This window comes from Arvicola amphibius, chromosome 14 (genome assembly GCF_903992535.2).
Source record: "Arvicola amphibius chromosome 14, mArvAmp1.2, whole genome shotgun sequence".
In the NCBI taxonomy this organism is placed as follows: domain Eukaryota; kingdom Metazoa; phylum Chordata; class Mammalia; order Rodentia; family Cricetidae; genus Arvicola; species Arvicola amphibius.
In genome coordinates, this window is record NC_052060.1 from 59,292,711 (window position 1) to 59,313,806 (window position 21,096).

At 45.1% G+C, this 21,096-nt stretch overlaps 1 protein-coding gene across 1 annotated transcript in view; it reads right to left on the bottom strand.

Annotated features, from left to right (window-relative positions):
- Positions 1 to 444: 444 nt before the first annotated feature.
- Positions 445 to 21,096, bottom strand: part of LOC119800707 (serine/threonine-protein kinase TNNI3K) — a 227,596-nt gene continuing 206,944 nt past the window's right edge. Inside the window, exons 24-25 of the mRNA XM_038310871.1 lie at positions 3,112 to 3,191; positions 445 to 521 (exon numbers count right to left, since the gene is read on the bottom strand). Of these exons, the coding sequence (XP_038166799.1) occupies positions 445 to 521; positions 3,112 to 3,191 (157 nt within the window). The remainder of the gene's footprint in view (positions 522 to 3,111; positions 3,192 to 21,096) is intronic.

Here is a 21,096-nt window from a genome sequence, read left to right on the forward strand (position 1 = left end):
TGTTCTGGAACACCAAAGAGCCTTTAATCACAGAATGAACACCAGCAGGAATATGATGAGGTAAGGCAATCAACAACATTGTGAGAGACCCAGAGAAGATGCTCAAACAGAAACCTGCATCGTTTGGTCTAGGACTACACCCGGATCACAACCAACCCTGACATCTACACAGACTTGAATCACAGACCCGAAGCAACTACGGCACCTTATATATCAAACTAAGAACAGTGCCTCATGCATAGTCTGTATTTGCTCTGTGGCGCTTCATGCTTGGTGCAACTCAAAGCCTGCCCTGCAGAAGGGAATTAAGTGAAAGCAGAATAAACGAGGCGATTTGAAGAGACCCCAGAGAGCAGAGCATTGTAATTGGCAGTGAGCCTGCCATGGGTGGACTCACTGCTGTCAGCCTGTGGGAAATTTCCCCGTAGGTGTGTGTCAGACATGTCAGCCGCTGTCCTCAAAGCTGCCACTGCTCTGGCGGGAGTGGAAGTGCATTGGGCTCATGGGATCAGACACGTAGCCTGCGTCAGAAAAGAAGTTCAGTTGTTACTTCCTGACCTTCTTACACACCCCCCTGCTTATATTAACCATTGAACCTAGTGTCACACACAGCTGCCAGACAGCCCTTCGCGACTCTGGAACTGAAGACTGGACCAGACTCGCCAGTGCTGCTAAGATTTAAGATGGAAACCTGGTGCTGACACCAATGGATGTCCGTGACAAACATCTGCCTTGATGACACCAGGTGGTAGTTAGTGTTTTGGATTTACGGGGAGCAGCACACGCTTCTGGAAGGAAGCCTGTCATGAGGGTGAAGAGCACAGGTTTTGTGCCAGGCAAACATGTTGTAATCATGAGTCCCTGATTGCTGTCACTGGGATATTCGTCAACTGAAACCTGTCTGAGCATCAGCACCTCGTCTGTGGGTGGGAGAAAGGGTAGTTCCTATTGACAGGCTGCCGTGTGTATCTGAGCACTAGCAGTCAGTCCGGAGCAGGGAGTTTCTCCCTTTCCACATTGGTATAGGACCACCCACTACTTCTGCAAAATGGGCGGTTTATCAGTAGCTGCCGGTGGTTTATCAATAGCTGCTGGTGGTTTATCGATAGCTGCTGATGGCTTTGCTCCTATCGACATCCCAGCTATCTGAGCCAACGCATTACTTTTCAGCCATGTAGCCATATGCATGGGGTACACTGACTTTCAAAGGAAAGATCTCTGTCAAAATCTCTTAGAAGGCATGCATGCCATAACAAACTCTTTTGCACTGGAAATGCTGCTGGCACTGGTACTTCTGAGCATGGGCCTGTCTTACTCTCCTCTGTGAGGACTGGCCCAGGTCAGAGTTGAGGGCCCGTGTGTGTGTGTGTGTGTGTGTGTGTGTGTATGTGTGCATGTATGCATACTCATATGCGAGCACGCCTGAGAGGGCATGTGTGTTGGGAGGTGAGATGTGTTAAATGAGAGAAAGTCCACTCACTCATTAAATCTTGACTGTCAGTCAGTAAAACAGAATCAGCATCCTAGCATGAAAGCATCTCTGTTTTCACTCAGCACAGAAAGGTGTGACGCTGTGACACCTGGAGCACGTTTGCCCCTGAGGAACCCGTTACTGTTCTGGCCGATTACTCTGTCCCGCTGCTGACAGGGGCCGTCTGCATGCTAACGCACACCATGAGAACAGAACCCTTTCCTCGGAGGTTCTCAAGGCAGCTGGAGCTCATGGCATTGCGCCCAAGCAGAGAGATTTCCCTTTGTTTCTTCAAGGCTTTCCAATGACTTGGGTAGCAGTTCTCTGAAGATGAGGTGCATAGATTCCATGATGCAGGGTCTCAAGGTACTAGCATCAGAGAAGCCAGTGCCTCCTTCCTGAAACATGGCTCTAGAAACAAACACTGTGCTCAGCCCTCCATGCAATCAAAGGAAGTGGCCATGAAAAAGTGGCTCATGTTCTACTATTTAGATTAATATAGAGCCTCTCAGACTTAAAGATGTTATAAGGTATCCTGGCTCTGGTCCTGCTGATGGTAGTTAAAGTAAGATGATATGATATTTCTAGTAGGAAATATTAAATATATCATGCTTATCTATAGGAATTCTCAATCTATCCAAACACTCCGATATAGCTAATGGTAAAAGATTCTATATTTTCTTTGGCTTCCAGAGGCCAGCATCAAACTTTTTAAATTAATTGTTCCAAAGAACTGTATTAATTCACCATGGAGCAGTCTTGTGAGACAGACCCAGACAGCTCTCCTGTGCCTCTGCGCCAGCTGTTTGAGGGGATGGATGGAGATTGCTTTAAACCCTGTGGTGCTCAGCTTACAGAGAAGAACTCTTCCTGGGAAGGCAACCATGGGAACTTTCCTTTCTGTTCTTCTTGCTGCACACAGCGAGGTGGGCTCAGAGGTGTGGGTCCAAGGTAATGAAAGCAAAGGGTTTATGATGCCAGGAGAGCCAGGGATTATTTACATGTAGACCTTACTTCCTCTTAAGATTTCATTGCACACAAATTCATACACACAATCTCTGGAGGCTGTATACACTTCCATACAGACATATGTTCATGTACATTTTGGATATTCACACACACACACACACACACACACACACACACACACACACACACACACACGATACTGCATGTTTGCCTGCAGACCAGAAAAGGGCATCAGATTGTGAGCTGCTGTATGGATGCTGGTAATTGAACTCAGGACCTCTGCAAGAGCAATCAGTGCTCTTAACTGCTAAGCCATCCCTTTAGCCCCTGGGTGTTCTTGCTTATACATGCACACATAATTTTGGACTCACATACACTCACACCCAATGTGTACACACTGACACTCTCACTTATGCACACTCACATCTGCATGCACAGCCATGCTCACACACACTGTGTACACTCACACTCATGCAGAGTCTGGCACACTCTATTAAGCTTAAAGATAAACGAAGAATTAAAAGACGTCAGTATCAGAGTTAGAATTTGTATAGTATTTTTAAATTACCTACGGCTTCTGGTTATCACAAAATACAATTTTTTCCCCCTTAATACCAAAACGAGTGACTGCCACCTCCCTAAGAGTGACTTCTTGGATGTGCGCCACCTACCGTATTTGTCAGTGGTTGAGTAGTGGGCAGTGCTGTTTGTTTCCTCCAAAGACAGGCCTGGACTGGAGTGTGTCCCAACACTGGAAGAGGAATGGGGACACTGCTTCACATGGGTGTGCTGGGCTCAGAAAATATCATATGAAACAGAAGTCAGTCACCCAGCAAAGATCCCAAGAAATGTCAACAAGATGTCTACATAATTTGGATTTATTTATATATTGTTTGGGTTGAGCTCAGATCTGTTGAGTAAGTCAGATCAAGGCATAAGCCTTGCCCTCTTCCTCATAGGTGATGGTTGCCAGCAGCTTAACCTTGGGAGCACATTCTCTCTGAGCCTCTGTTTATGTATCTGCACAATAACAGATGACATGAATATTTCTGTCATCTTGTTTTAATGATTCGATATATGTAAACAGAGACTGCTCTTACCTTCCCGGCCACCAAGACCCAAATAATCACACAGAAACTATACTAATTACAACACTGCTTGGCCTATTAGTTCAGGCTTCTTATTAAGTACTCTTACATCTTAAATTAACCCATTTCTATGAATCAATGTATTATCACGAGGTTGTGGTCTACCAGCAAGGTTCTAGGATTTGTCTCCTATGGCAGCTACATGGTGTCTGCTTGCCTATGCCTACTCTCTCTCTCTATCTTTTCCAGCCTGGCTATTTTCTGCTATGCCATTGGCCAAAGTAGCTTTATTCGTTAACCAATAAAAGCAAAACATATACATAAGGACATCCTACATCAGACGTAAATAAAAACAGTGCTGGAATCTAGATGCAACCGATACTGCAATCTTTACTTAGAAGCAACTAAGGGCATTGATGTCTTAGTAGGTCTACACAAATGCAGCACTATTAGGAAGTGATAACGGTGCAGACCTGAGTTCGTGTGTTTGTGCAGCACTTACAGTCTGAATCAGTGTGATCAGTGTGGCCCCGTCCTCCCAGTTCACAGTAAAGAAAACAGTGTCCCAGAAATGAGCCTTCAGAGGCCAGGTGTGTCTCATCTAAACAATATCCCAAAGCCTGCACACTTACCTGCTCCTCAGAGATGCATGTCCCTCAGTGTTCCCAGATCCTCCTCTTTCCCCCTGATTTCCACTTCAGTTTGTTTAAGAGCTGACTTCCTCTGTGGTCTGATCACTGAGCACTTCTGTTGCTCACGGCACACACTGCATATCTGCAGGGCTTGCAGCATTCATTTGTCTTTATTGTTCTCAGAGCAGCTGCCCTGGGGAGCCCAGAACCTCCCCCCAACTCCATCCCCGGTTCCATACAGAGCTCTTCATATCATCAGCTCCCCAGTCCCTTCCCTGGCTTTGGTCACTGGTGTCAGTGTCAGCCAGTGCCATCACCAAAATTTCTGGTGTGTACTCCATAGTCCTCACTGTCTCTCACTGCAAGCAGGGCTAATTTACAAACACCACCATATCCTCCCCTCTCACTCTTCTAGCAAGAAAAACTCTTTCTCCTCAGGACTTCCGCAGTTCTTCTCCTAATTGGTCTCTCTGCTTACACTCCCATCTCTGAACAATATGTTCTGTCCGTATTTTCCATAGTGTTCATTTCAAAATATAAAGCAGGTTAAGACAACTGCCTGCGTAAGCTTCCCAGTGAAACCCCGAGCTCACTTGGGACACAATGCAAATGCTCTTATGTCTTCACTAGAGTCTGCTGTCTCCTCCCGAAAATATTTCCTACTTTTCATTGCACCCCCTCTCCCTGGAGCGCTCCTGCTCTTTACCCCCCAGAGTCTTTGCTTACCTAACTCGCCCTCAAATACTCCCCGAGAGGCAGATCCTGATGCTGAACACTGTCTTGCCTTCACCTATGACTGGCTCCTCTGTGGTCCAGACTTCACACCACTTGTCCCTTTCTGAGCCCCTTCTTCTCTAATGGTTATTTAGGAGTAGCCAGTCTCCTGCTGTGGTCACTCCAGTCCATGGTGGTCTTATTTATTTTGCAACTTGCTTGTTATCTGCTTATGTATATACTGACAACTATATCTTAAAGCCAAGGACTAGTTTCTTATTTCCTGCTGTGACTGCAGCCCTCAGAGCAATCTCAGCCCACATGAGACAATCAACCAACAGTTTTGAAGAATGGAATAAACGAATATATTTTAAATGATGCTTGCCACTCCCTCCTTCGTTCACTGAGTGCATCTGTAACAACCTTAGCCTGTCCCTGCTTGCCCTGGGCTTTGAAGGTCAGAGGCTGGAGCCCTCTTCTGTTCCTGTATTTGCCTCCTTTTGCATTCTTTGGGTCTTGCATCCACCATTCCTCAACAGCCCTCCCCGTCAACACAAGTTCAGCCACAGCGACTGATGTTGGATTTTCCAAACGTTCCCAAGTATTCTATTCCTCGTGACTCTGCTTTAGCTACTTGCCCCACTTACACGAGTGTGATGACATGCCATTGCCCTCGACAGAAAGACGGGCGCACTACTGCTAGGAATGGGTGCTGTATGCTAGACCCCTGGAGTTGCATCATGTACCTTTGCTTTTACTCTATGACAATAACCGATTGGGGTTTCAGTTATGCATCTGTAAAGCAGGAAAATAACAAGGCTCATGTTGGGAGGTTGATTGTGAGTACTGGTTAAAGTCTTTCGATGCCACAGTGCTAGGAAACACTCAGTAAAAATCGCTTGAGTTTAGTATCCATCCAAGTCAGTCAGTTCTGTGGAGACCTCTCGAGATGCCATCCTCCTCTTCCACACCCTTCAGTACAGAGTACTATATTCACATTGCTACTGTGATCTGCCCTGGTGTAAAATCCCCTGCACTAGTGCACTGTTGAACTCAGTTACATAGGGAGAACCAAGATCCTGTTCAACGCTGTACTCTCACCGGGCGTCTTAAGCAGCTCACAATCAAAATGAAAGTGTATTAAATAAAATCAAGAGCTTCAAAACTGTTCCTTCAGAGAAGTCCGAGTTTTCGGTATGTCAGCTCATTCTTAACTGAATAATTGCATCTCCAGCCTCACCTCCTTAAGCTACAGAGAAGAATGATGTTGTAGAGGGAGGGAATGGTTACAGAGAGGAAAAACTACTAGCTCACAACATGACTCAGTGTCATCTCAATCAACATTAAATAGTAAACAGCCATAATTCTGGTCAATAGACTGTTGATTCATTTTCAAAAATGAAATTTCTTCTCTCAGTGTTGGTAGCCTCCCTAGGACTATAGCTCTCTCTAAACAGTATGTTCTCTGCAGTAGTCTTGGCAACAAGACGATAATAGGGAATAAATACTTTATCACCAAAATGGCTATCTTGTTTCCCTTGAACAAAAGCCTGTCTCTAGGATGCCCAGGGTGTTCAGTGGCTGAATGCAGTTCATGCCTGGGAACGTAACCTTCCACAGGAGATGCCATGCACAATGGCACTGGGCTCTGTTCTCCGATGACAGACAGATGGATGCCAAGCACATCCAGGCCAAACAAAAGAAGAAACCAGAGCCTGGTGGATGGGCCATGTACATTCCACTCTCAGCAACGGTTTCACAGATGCACAGAGTTTGGGGCATGTGTCAGGGCTTGGGCTGAAGTAGTGACCACAAAACAAACAAAAAAGCAAGGCCCCTCCAGTGAGGGAGCACCCAGAGCAAATGCCCGCGACCGTGAGCCCATGGCAGGTAAGGAGAGCACTGGCTTCAGAGTGTTCCGTTGGTTTCTGTTTCTCTCTGTGTTGTTTGCTTTTTGAGGCAGAATCTCAGGTAGCCTGTGTTGTGTTATGATTTACAACGTAGCTGAGGATGACTTTGAATCTGGACCTTTCTGTCTCCATTTTGCAAGTGTCTGAGTGATAGGCATAAGTCACCACGTGCAGTTCGTAGCGGTTCAGTCATCACTGAAACTAGGCAGCCTTCTTACGCTAAGAGATGACTTTGTCTGTATATGCATACTTGTATCTGTGTTTGTATGACTAGGAAATCCTATGTGTATTCTTTGTGAGTATAAGGTAAATTTTTGTCTTATAAAAAAGAACAAGATAGTTTTAAAACTGTGGTGTGTGTGTGTGTTTGTGTGTGTGTGTAATATGATATGATGCCATCTTAGCACGCAACAATTTCTCACTTTGGACCAAACAATTCACATACATTCCGCAACTTGCACAGGCACAGCTCCTGCTGTTGGCAGAAATAAATGTGACAATGATGCCAATAACAAGAACACTATGCAAAAATTATTATCAACTGAAAAATAAATTGAGATATGTGTAAGGCCCCAGAGCCATGGATAACATACAAGTACCTGAAGATGGAGCACAACCCAGCAAGGGCGCACTTCCTCCAGGGCATAGACTAGAGCATCTACCGACTCAGGATGTGGGTTAATGGCTGTTATCATAGGCACCGCACCAGACAGGCAGGACCAAAACCCTGCATTCTGTACTCTTTTAAAATGGCTTAGATTACTACAGGCCACCGAAGTTGAATAAGTACAGGAAACTACATAGATTTGCTGTATGGTTATGACAGAGAGGAAGGGGAGGCCCTCAGCTACAATACACATCTGGCTTCCAGCAGAATGGTTGGACAGATTTTCTCATGACTTGGTGAGTAGGAAAGGGAGACTTGTTTCAAAGGACATGAGATTGGAGGGAATTGTAGTGACTGAATATTGAGAGGTAACTTGGTGTCTGTACCACCCCCTTTGGGTGAGTGGTCCCATAAGGTTAGGGTGAGCCTTACACTGTGAATAGTTAAGTCAAAAGTCGGAAAGCAAATTCAGCTGTTCACAAAGGTTCCTAATCATTCCACCCGGGAAATGTGAAAGCCAGGGCTGGAGCAGTTGTTGGGGCCAGGTAGGAAAGGAAGTCACCAAGTGATGTCCCTGTTGTTCTGGTCCTTATGTGCTCAGAATGGCATCATGGATGATATGGACTCATAAGAACCTGGCACACTAGAGACTTGAGTACGGTCACAGCTCCCATTTAGTCAGGAGATTTTGATCTTCCTTATCTGTGTGCTCTGACTCTCAGCCAGGGCTGACTGGCTTATACACACACACACACACACACACACACACACACATCATAGTGTACCTGACTATACACTGAATGTGGTGCTTGTAGTTTTTTGTGTACATAGTTCATTTGATACATGCCATCTGCCTGAAAGTTCTGCTGTCTTCATTTCTGAGGAAGAACCAGACTGCCACCAGGATGAAGGTGAGCAGTGTGGGGTTTCACAAAAATCCATCATTGTGTCTGAGGGCCTGGCTATGTCAGGCTGGCTCTGAGGAATGCAGGAAGGCTTCACAGAGGGTTCTATAGATAATTTTGTGCATATTCATATTGCAGTGATTGAGAGGTGACTGGGTGACCCCCTAAAACCAACATTAAGATATCTCTTTACCCAGAAAGGTGTTTGATAAGCAAGGTCCAAGAAGAAATAAGAGAGTATTGTCTGAACAGACGGGCATCTCTCCTATCAACTCTCGGTAGTCAGGGGATGAGCCAGTGTCACAGTGAGTCCAAATGGCCCCACTTGGAGCCTTCACAGTAGACAGAGCTCTTGCTCCCAGACCAAAGCCTGCCAAATGCTTTGGTATCAGAGAATGAATACAGATTCTGGCTATGGTTATCTCTTGAATTCTCAGACTATCTCCTAGAGCTATAATTACTTCTGACCATATGACATTCCAAAGAGACTGCAAAAAATAAAAACAAAAACAAAGACTTTTTTGTTATTGCCTTCTTCTTTGGGCAATGCCTGTAGCTTTGGGGCCATGGTTTGGTGAGTTATGATAAATGTATACTGTTATTCACGGCTTGGGTGTAACAATGGAATTTAAAAAACAGAGTGAAAGACACAGAACACATAAGTTCTACCACAGTGACTAAGAACAACAATCACCTAAGCTTCTCAAGGGCTCTGCTGACCACACACACTGCTCACAGCTTAGCTTGGAACAGTTTACTGAAAGCCCCCAAGGCATCTGGGAAAGCAGGGACTTTATCTCCACACTAGGAGAAGGAGAGTCAGCTCAGATGCTCGGATGTCCAGGACCAGAGCTCAGGGTTGGCAAGAGGATGAAGCAGACCTTGAAAAAAAGGCCTTCAGAGCTTAAAGCCAGACTTTCCATAGTAAACAGTCTACTTAACTGCAGCATAGACCAAACAATCCTATCACCTGGGAACTCACTGACAGACATGGACAAGTAACCTTTGTCCTCACAGAAAACAGAGAATCATCTTTCTTATGTCTTGCTCTGATTGATTTTTTTTTGAACACCATTCTTTTCCTCTGAGCACACCCATGTACCTGTTTCCTTGCAGAGATGTTAAAACATGAGGTACATGCATGTACACATACACACACATACACACATATCCACATTCACCTATACACCCATACACACATACACACATACATAACATACACATATGCACATATATATGCACATTCACCTATACACCCGTACACACATGTATGTACACAATACACACTCGTACACACACATAAATATACGCATGCACAAATATACATGTACAGACCCACAAACACACACATTGATCTTTTAAAATTCAGCATTTTTTACTCCCACACACTCCCCTTGTCTGGGTAATGTTCAAGGCTGCACACACGAATTCGTGTTCCTGTAAACAGCTCCAGCAACACTGAACAACAACCGGAAAAATCATTAGGCGGCTGCTGTGATTAAACACTCCAGGCAAAATAGTCTTCTGTTCTAATTGGTCCAATTAGGTTTTATGTAGCTAACAATGCCCTCGGGCTACCTGCATCCTGGAAGAATTAGCCATTTGGACTTCACATAAGACAATGCCATCCAGGGCCTCACTGCTTTGCAAATGTTCTTTGTGGTTTATTGGATCTTTTTGCCATCTGTCAAAACTGTGTTCCTATGTGAGGTTATTGGTACAAACTTGCTGGCCTGGGGCACCCCTGTGCACCTCTCCAAGGGGAATATACATCCAAGATAGGGGTCACGTCTTTCCCTCGAAAGGAAGCCCACTCAGATAACTTCTATCCCAGTTTTAGTTGGTTGACACCAATCTGAAAAAAAAAACAATTCAAAGAAAAGGCAGAGAGAGGGCAGCTGAGACGCTAATAAAGGTGTTTGCTCTGAAATCAGTGCTCGCCGTGGAAAAGGCTGTGAGGGGCTGGCTGGACCTCTTGGCATTTGGCTGGAAACAAACAGTTCTATTTAAAGAGGATATGCCGTATGGGGTACACGCCTTGCTCTGCTTTGCTGTGTCCTTTCACACAGCCCATATTTCCTCCCGAGCAAAGGGTAAGACAGCATTTCTATCGGAATTGCAAACACCTTGGCCTAACTTCGAAGCATCTAATTATACTTTCATTTGTTAATTTATCCATTAACTTCAACATTATTCAAGACTTTATCCTGGCTGTTTTCAGAGCATTGCTTTGTGTATGCCAATATTCTGTATTTGAGAATGTCCTAAATTAAAACAAATTCATTGGTGCCGTTTTATAAAATGGACAATTGCCTAAGTATTTATGGAACCAAATGATCAGCGCAAAACCTCTCCTGCAGAAAAATCAAACCCATCAGGTTTTCTTTGGGGGCAGGGGAGAGAAAACAGCCCCAGTCTAGAAAGGCTTGGCCACCAACCAGGCCAGGGCTCTGCTTGAGCCATTAGGCAAATGTCCAAGGTCCCACTCAGCTCCCCTGTTTTTAAAGAAAAAGTAATTAGCCAAAGAAATATGAATAAGGAAAGAGCTCCAAATACGCCATCAACCCTTGACAGCGACTGAATCACCAATACGCCCGGCAGTGACCGCACTTGCCAGCTCTCAGTTCACCTCCAAATTCTACCTGGTGTGTGTGAGTTAGAGATGCCAAGCACAGGACACGGCCAGGGCAGGCCTCGACTGCTGAAAACGAGAAGCATCTTTGAAATTTAGCGAAAGCCTCCCCCTGCCCTGCACTCACTACCGTCTTTAAAATAAAAGAGAAAAGTATATTTTATACCTCAAAGATCTCAGTAGCACAGCAATCAAAAGCCAACTTCTCCCCGCCCCGTTTTATTTTTTTTTTCTCCAGCACTTAATTTTACCAAGAAGGAAACTGAGGTCTTTAGAGGTGAGGTGAACTCTCCATGTTCCTCCAGATTTGGATATCGATAATATAGAGAAGTCAGGACTAGGACCTGTGATGCCCAAGTCCTAACCTTCAGTGGTGGGCTTGATCCTGAAGTAGAAAAGGGAAACTGACATTACTGAATTGTGGCTATGGGCCAAGCACACTGCCGGATGCATTAAAGACAGCAGTAAAGAGACCTAACAATCTGCTTCACACGGAGGAAACTGAGTCTGAGTGCGGGTAACTCATGCTCAGCCAGGTAACATCCAAATCTCTTGTTATCTCTGCTTCATCCTCTTCTCTCTTTCTCTCCCTCCATCTCCTCATCCCTCCCTCCCTCCACCCTTTACTCCCTTTCTTCTTCTCTCTCCGTGGTTAACACCAAGCAACGCACAAATGCTGGGGCTGAGCCACATCCTGCAGACACAGACACACATGTGTTGGAAGTGGCCTGTGACAGCTGGGGAGGGAAATGCAGACATAGCCAGCCAAACTCCAGCACAGGGGGAGGTACCCTGAAGTGTGCCCTGCCTGCCAAGAAGGAAAGGAGAGAGAGTTTGGGATGGGGAAGCACAGTCAGCTGAGGGAAGGGCTAGGCAGGTGTGTATGGAAAGGCGTAGGTGTTCTATTTAGAGTGAATGATTTCATGCCCTCTCAAGAACAAGGAAAGTCTGCAGCAGCAGTTTGCTGGTTTTTGTTCCCCTGAACAATGTCAACTGTAAATTGCCAATCAGATAGTCATCAACAACCAAGATTTAAGTGCACAGCCTTGGTCCCTCAGACAGGTTCTAGATTGTGTTCTCAGACCACACCCATGTTTTGCTGCGTGTCTTGATAACGGTCCTCGTTGTAAAAGAATCCGACTTGATTGACACATTGCATTTAGGTGTCACATTGCATTTAGGTGTCGGGTTTCTTTCATTGCTCTGGCTCTGGAACCATTTCTCAGTCCTAGCCTGACACCTGCTCTTTCTCTAGGCCCTTGTTTCCCCAGTGGTAGAATTTTGAAGGCAGGTTCCTGGTGTTGACTCCACGTGGGTGAAGGGATGGGTTTCCGGCCGTCTTCTTGGCAGGTGATTCTAGCAGACAGTGAGAGTGAGCACCCGTATGTGAAGGTGTTTGGAATGTGTCTTTTTTTTGTCAGGTCACAGCTGACATCTCCACTTCCACCTGTACCTAGCAGCCCACCACCCTTTCCAGCTTTCTTCCTTCCCACACTTCTCCTTTCTTTCACAGGAAGAAACCCATCTGCCAACAGCGTATGTAGGTTGATCGGTGCTCCTGAGTGCACGCCCCTCCTCTTCCTCGGCACATCATGCAGGAATTTGCACCATGGCACTTCATTTCCTCACCTGGGCTCTGGTACCGCACACTCATGTAGATGCTTTCCTTTCTCTCATGATCTGGAATCCACTTGCCTCCCCTGCCCTCAGTGGTTCCCTCCTCACTCTCCTCAGACCCCCAACACTGAGCAATGCCCCAGCACTGCAACGCCATTTTCATTTCCTGCATGCCAGCTCTTTGCATCTGCCTTCACAGATGCCCTCTTCCCCACACTCTTGCTCAAAAATCCCCACATGGTATATGATGCTGTGCAGATGCTCTTCTCGTGCCATGTGGGTCCACTACTGTCCATCCTGCATGCCTATCCTGACCCCTTCTTGTCTCCAACCTTGTGTGTGGCTACGGCTCCAACTGCCCTTCTCACAGATGTTCTACCCACTGTTGGGCTCTGACTTCCACGTCAGCTTTCTCTCACAGAGAGCATCCTTGCTCGCCACACTTGGGATCCAGCACCATGGAGAAAAAACCCGTGTCCTATGGGAACTCTGTCAGCTTTCTCATGGGTAGAGCTGTGGTGACCAATGTCCACTGCCAGCTTAACTGGACACGTCACCTTGGCTGTGTGTGTCTGAAATTATTTTCAGAAAGATCTTTTAACTGAATAGGGAAAACACATCCAGAAAGCTGATCTTTAGAGACCCTAACTAATTTTCCTGGTTCTCACAGCTTATGACTGGTAGAACTTTAAAAGATAATAAAACCAATTTTGTCAATGAAATATAAAATCAGCAAGTAGCAAGGCATGCACTGAGTGGGTGTCTCTTCCCCTTCTGGGTGGAGGGAAGTTAAAAGCACATCTTTGTTGAGTTTAGATCCCTGTTTTCCTTTTTGTAAATTCTGATCTCTGCAAGAAATTTCATGTTCTTTTGTTCTTTATGACAGGCCAGTCCTAATGCAAAGGGTTTGAAACTCCCTAAACGCTTTGAACAAGTGGAACATTGATCTTCACAAATCATCTGAAACACCCTAAGAGAGGTTAAAAATTACAAGCAAAGTGTGTTTTTGTTTTTGTTTTAAGTGGATGTACACCAAACCACTGGGACCGTTTGCCTCGCTGCACACTACCGACACTTTCCCCCCTCCTCTGTGCATTCTGTACTGTCAGATCCCACTTCACAGAGTGCCCTGGCATTGTCAGGGTGCCCAGCCACCCTGGTGTTCTCCTGCAGTCATACAGCGCTGATGACCCCTCTAGTCTGATACGCTGGGACATCTCTTGGAATCCTGGTCGATCCAAGGATCCCACCAGATCCCTGCAGATCCCACCGCTGCCCTGGACATCTGGTACACAGTACTGGGTGGCCTCTGCTCAGTTAGATCTTGGTGGCCACTTTCATACTGCTGTGTACAGAACCCTGATTGATGGCACACCAAAAATCTTTGAAGGGACAGGCTTGTATTTTACATGTCTGAGTCTGGTCTTGGATTCCCTCTACAGGCAAAAAAATTCTCCCAAATCCAGGGGCTTAGGAAAAGTAGACAATGGTTCAAATCTGTGGCAATCACCACCTTTAGTTCAGACTAGGGTGATCAGTCTCCCAGAAGGAAGTGGGCAATACCTTAGTGGGATTTTCTTCCTAGCAATTACATTCATGCATACACAGTTCAGTCACGGAGACAAGCACCTCGTGCATTATTGAACCACGTGGGAAAAGACAGATTCCATTGCACAATTCTTTAAGACAAAACACCCTCAGGATGCATCTGTACACTGTGGAAGGGGAAGTCATGAATCTCTTACAGCCGATATCCCCCAGCCACCTCTCAGGAAGTGTACCTCTCACTGTCTCATAATGTGAGACCCAGATCTGAAAGGAAGTGGTATCTAGGGACTTGGTAATCGGAGCTATGGCACGTTCCCATAGGAACGCTAGGCCCTCGCTTCCTTTATTTATGCAGGCTTACAGCAGCTGCCGCCTTTGGATTCTGGCTCCAGGAAGCGAGGGCAGCAGATCCGAGTGCAGAACCTCTCTGACTGTCTCCCTTTGAAGCCCTCGAGTCCTCAGTCTCCTGTTTGTGCTTGGCCCTGATTCATCATGGGTCTGAATGCTTCACCTGCTCTATCAAGTTTCCAATAGAGCCTAAGACGGATTTCACAAAAGAGGAACAAACACTGGCCAGCCAATCTCAGCATGGCAACTTTGCAAGGAGAGAAGGCCAGGGAATGGGGCTGATGGTAATTATTTCCTGCCTTCGATCACTGGAGGATATTAATATACATATGTCCCTCATTTTATTTTGTTTTTGTTTTGTTCTACCAGGGCATCAGCCACCTGCTTGGAAGATTAACAACGGTTGGATGCAGACCCAGAATCATTGGGCTATGGAGAAGTTATTATTCATTGCAGGAATGACATTATGAATAGACTAGTATGGCTTTTAAAGAAATCCTGACTTATTTTCTGAGATCAGAGCGCTTCACATTTAAACAGACTAGAGCTAAAGGCACACACTCACTCTCTAGCTGCCTGTTCCTTCAGCAGGGCCTCTGGTCTTTTATTATAAAACTCATCATGCTTTGCTGAAATGGCCTGCTCACACTGTGAGGACCGATACTAGGTCTACACTGTTGATCCCTTGGCCTGAAAACCACTGCGGTTTCAGCAGTCATTCTTTAGATGAAAGAAGGGAGAAGGCAAGCAGAGAAGGGGTTGTAGAAATGGTGGCGCTTGGGAGCTGCGGGGATGGCTCAGTTGGTAAAAGTTTGCCTTGCAAACATGAGCACCTGAGTTTTGTCCTCAGAACTGGGCATGGTGCACACCTGCCATCCCCAGCACCCTGAAGGTATAAGCAAGAGGATCAGAAGTTCAGAGTAATCCTTGGTTATGTAGGAAGCTTGAGAACAGTCTGGGCTCTGCGCGACTAAGATCAATCAATCAATCAAACAAACAAAACACTAACCTGTAAATACAGGGAGGGAGTGGAGGGGAAGGTGCAAACAGCATGGATAGAAATACATGAGATGTAGAGACGCTGGCAAGTCTATATTAATGCTTAGTGATTTTTCTAGCCACACAACCACAAATCAGACTGCGGTGCTTGATAGGTCCTTTGGAGTCATGTGACCAGTTCATTCCTTCTGCTCCCCCGGGTCAACGTTCCCCAAGGAATGCTGTCATTCTAGCTGGGCACCACTAGTTGGGCTGTCTCCCCTCAGCCCCTGAACATACTTCTGCAGACCCATCTTCTAAATCCAGCACTGGACCTAACCCAGCTCCTGCACAGAAATTAATGCACAGTGTTGTTTTGGGCACTGGTGCTCAGGGAAGATTTCTGGATTATCAGGTTCAAACCCCACACACCCCCGTGAGTAGGCTGTAAATGCAGTTTCTACTTCCTTCACCCTGCCAGACCCTGAACTTGGGCAGTGGGCCCAGTACTCTGTGCCTCAAGACACCGTCAGGTGAGACCAAATCCTTCTCATGTTGACAACTATTAGCTTTGCCACAGACCTTGACCTCAGGATTTAGATAGCTGAATTTAAAAACCCTTCTCATCTCACAGCCTAGTCTCAGATCCTCTTCTTGTACCCTGGCTATATTCCTTACATGAATCATTTTCTAAACCTCAGCTTCTTCATCAATTGGTAAGTGAGATTGGTTCACATTGCCACTGGAAGCTGAACAGAGCCCATCTGGCAGAGTGGTTGACCACAGCACCCACATTTATGGAGCCTTACTCTAAGCCCACTGTGGTACCTCTTTTTACCATCCCTGGACTGATACACAAGTCTATTCTTGCAGTTGGATCTGCAGATCAACTTCCCATTTCCTGGGAAGGCCTTATGCCCCTAACATTGTGTATTGTGAACCTGTGGGCTCAAGTCCTTGATGTGTGTGTGTCAGTGAAGAGCGGATGCCAGAAAATTCTTGGCAGTAATTAAGCATCTTGGGGAAGAAGCTTTGTGTGAATTGGATTGGGTGAAAATTCTAATGAAAGTTAATGAGGCATTAACTTACTCTCTGACCTGAGAAAATAGTATAATTCAGTTCTTTTATTCCAATCTGTAAAATGGGATTAATATTATTAACCTCCTTTAAAGGAATTACACCTGTAGATAGAAGACACATTAAAAATTACCCACAGTATGGAAAAGGATTTCCATTACAGATAATGAGTAACACCTGCCAAATGAGGGGCAGAAGGGGGAGCAGGCTATTAATAATCTCTATCACCAGAGCTGAGATGGTGATCTTTTTGTTTGGTTTAGAATGGCTATAGTATTTCTGTGCTGTTCCCCCTTGTGGGAACCCAATGCAGCCAATACTGTCTCCTACAGTTCTGTTGAATTTGGACAGAGGTTCCCAAAAAATGGCATCTGTTATAGAGTTAAAAGTTAGCAATTTTATTTTGGAAAACTAACAATATGGCCACTTCATCTATGTGGAACACAGTGACCCTGAATAGTTCCATAAGTAAGTGGCCTTAACTGGTCAGGGAAAGGTCAGGGAATGACTGACTATATTGATATATAGAGTCATGGGTAGTGTTTGAAGCACTGGTCCATACTCCCCATCATTACTAATTACTCTTTCCCACCCAAGCTGCATACAGATTTTTTTAATACTGTCCTAAAAACAACACACATCCTTTCTGAATTTTGGCAGACTGGGTAACTCCAACTCACATGTCTACTATCTAGGGTCTATTTCCTAACTCTCCTGATCTGGTTTCCAAACTCAGCCATAGAGTGATTATCTAGTATGCTCAGAGCCCTGGATGTGTTCTTTGCCACTGGGAATTGGGAAGAGAGAGAGAGAGAGAGAGAGAGAGAGAGAGAGAGAGAGAGAGAGAGAGAGAGAGAGAGAGAGAGATGCAGGTAGATTGATAGATAGGTAGATAGATAAATAGATAGATGGATGATGGATAGACAGACAGACAGACAGACAGACAGACAGACAGACAGATAGATAGATAGATGATAGATAGAGCATGTTTCTGCCAGGTAGCTGAGAACATTTACCAGGGGTATATGTAACATTTAGTAGTCTTAAGTTCTACTTAGTATTTCCATTTCTGATGACTGATGGGCAGCAGAGGGAAGAATTATAACTCTATTAAAGTGAGCCATTCTGCTCACGCTCCTCCTATGTTCCAATTTGCCCACGCAATAGTGAACAGTCCACAAGGTCCATACATGCCCAGCAGCTGCTTGAAGGTGCCATGGGGTCCCGTCAGTGTGTCAACTTGTGAACCTCTGACAAATGCAGAGTTAGATAGGCAAATGTTTTAATACATCTGCCCCTGGCATGCTGGTCAGATTGCATTTATGAGCTGGTATCTCATCCTTGGTGGCAAAAATAAACAAGGACTTAAATGATCTGGCTGTAAGGCTCTGTAAAATTTGCATTCCTGCACTCGACTCCATGATTCATGCAGAAAGCTGCTATTTTGGTGTGTCTGGGTGAATCTGCCTGTGCAAATGTCCAGAAACCTTTGAGAAAATTGAGGAAGCATGGTTATCATTAACTGCCTGACAGTCTTTCCTAGGGAGAGCGGGCAGGCACTGCTGCACCAAGATAACTTTATTTAATTAGTTACTGGAAGATTATTTATTCGCTTCGTGAAACAATGGGCTGTCAGCAGCGGATTCTCTCAGCTCCTACAGATGTGTCTGTGGCTTCTGATTTCTTTACACAGATGCCTTTGAAATATGCTTTCAGGTGTCCTTTATGTGAGCATTTGACAGGATAATAGAATTAGATTTGCTGAATTTCACCAAACTCTGAAGTAATATGTCACCAGCTTCGCTTACTTTTCAAAAAATATTTCTCCCTGGTAATGCTCATCAATCTCGCTCTTCAAACCCTAAATGCGAGACTCTGAGACAAAAAGGATGACTCCATCAGTTAAGCAGCTGACAGGAAGTTAAATAGCGAACCGTCCTGTGTGTGGTAACAACTGCTCTGGATAAAAGTGGCCTTGCTTAGATTCAGGCGAGAGTAAGGGGGGGGTACAGAAAGCATGGCTCTTCATGCTGGTGGAGGATGCTTAGGAAGGTCTTGTTGCACGGACATGGAGAAGAGTGTCCTTTGACTTTCAGCAATGGCCGATGCTCCTGTCTCCACTTTTCCAGGAGCCGCTCTGATCAGGATAGTTGTTTCACCAGATTAAAGAGAGAAATGATGTGGCTTCAGTTTATTTCTGAGTCTTAGGGTAACTGCGCAACAAGTGTTGGCTGAGTGAGCAAACCAGAAACCTTTGTATTTGCGATTAACCAGCTTCTCCTCCCAGCACCTGTGCTGTGATCTCAGGCCTGTCAGGGGAGCTTGTCAGTGTGCACAGAGCAAGCACAGCATTCTGTGGATTCCAACAACAGAACTCTTTGATAAAGGATTTGTTACGAGTCCAAAAGCTAGCATCAGCCTTAACGTGTCAATTGCGATTGCTTCATGTGTCATGAGGGGCTTTCAGTGTGGTGGCAAAATGCATCATGGATTCCTGTGATAAGAAATTTACCTGGAGGGGAGGCAGAGAAGCCAGTTCAAGGAACTCACTACCACTCTCTCCCCTCCCCCAGTTAGGAACATATTAGTGGGGAGTTCTCCTGGGGCCGGGCATGCTGCAAGGAGCACACACCTTGCTGGAGAACATGAAGGGAGATCTTTGTACACAGGCTGCCCTGTGAGCAGCAGGAGCCAGTTTCTATGTTCAGTGAGCCCTGGATGAGAAGGTGCCACCTGGCAGGTACTATCCTTGGCACTAAAGGATGGGACAGCCTGGGTGGAGATGCCATGAAGGCAGAAGCACCATATGACTGAGGTGCTTGGCAGTGGTTTCAGTAGGTCCTAGATTCACCAGGCACATTTCACTGTGGAAATCAGCAAATGATAGGCCGTAAAAATTGGCTAAGTTATTTCCTTTTTTAAAAAAGGTGGCTGGACCTTTTATTTCTTTTTCCTTGATATTTAAAGAGGGACATTCATTAACAGCTGGTTTTCTCAGTGCAATAGAGGTGTTGGACCAAAAGTCGCTTGGCTTGCCCAATTCCAGGAGACAATGCTGTGTTCAAGGTGCACATCAGCTCTACTTAAATTATTTCTATGCCACCGGCATTGCCTTGTTCCCATCCACCTGTACCTTACGACAACCAGTGCTAACACGGCTGTTGGACCCAGGGCTCTGAGTCACGCCACAGAGCAATTTCAGTGATGACCGCTGCCTGCTGTATCTGGGCCATGTTCAGATGGGTACCTGTTCCTTGCCTTGGTGGACCAAGATCTTAGTGGTCAGCAGTGAAACTGTGCATAAGCGGCAGCTCTCCTCCTTTCCTTTGTCCAGGGATGCAAAGCAGCATGGTTTCCTCTTGTTTCTACCTCCGCTCATGTTCAATCCCTGCCTACAGTTTCTGCCCTAACCCTACCAACTCTATAGCTCTCCAGTCCCATCACATGGCTTCCTGTCTCTGTGACTTTGTCCCAATGCTCCTGCCTCTCTTGCTAATTCTCCCTAACCCTTTCTAGGCCATCATGGGATCATACCCTTGCTTCAATATGTTGCTTCCCTGACACCTCAGTAAAACATGAGTCTCTCCAGGGCTGGAATGATGGATCATGTACCATTGTCTTCCCAGTGTCTACTGAAGAACATAACATTTAGCAGGCTCTTGGAAGGATGCTAAACACTGAGGCTAATGTATCAGTGCAGCAATCTTACAGAGGGCAATGGAATCAAGTAGATAAAGGGGTAAGAAAATAGGGGAACACACAGGTATGGTTGGTGTTTTTTCATCTATAGGTAATAATAATAATAATGATATAATTATTTCAATGAAGAAAATATAGCCAATAAAGGAGGATATATGATAGGTATATATGTAGATTTTTCAAGAGATTACAAGAAACCAGCCCATCCAAACACCAGGGTTTCTGGCAGATAATTCTGTGAATTTCGAAGGAACTCAGCATGTATTTGTGATAAGGGATTAAATCCATTCACTTTCCAATTCTAGCTGTATTTAAATTGTAGACAATGTTCTATACAGTTGTCTTTTTCCTTAAGGTAGAGATGTCTCTTTATCTATTTATGTATTTACTTAACTAAATGTATATAAATGGATCTCATTAGCTTTGAACAAATTGCAACAAAGGGGTAGGCTTGTGTCTTAGAAATGGCTCAGTGGGTAAAGACATTTATCGTAAGTTGGACATAGTCCAGTCCCATGTGGTAGAAGAAGAGGACCAACACCACAATCTGTCCTCTGACTTCTGCACGCACACTCTGGTGTTCACACATGCATACACCACACTCATACACAGACACACACACACATACATATAGACACAAACACATAGGCACACATATGTACATACACACATGTGCTGAATGTATGCAATTTTTAGAAAGAAAGTTGTTAGCCCAGCTTACTAGTTGGTAATGGGAATGGGCTTAAATGAATACTGTAATGTTTCAAATATGTTTTTTTCCATGATTTAAAATGTAAAGTATGCCTTAATTTATTAATTGCCCTTAATAATTATGTAAACCTGTTAAACCTTTGTTAATCTCAGATTCACTCATCCCTTCCAAAGAAAAATAGCCATGCTG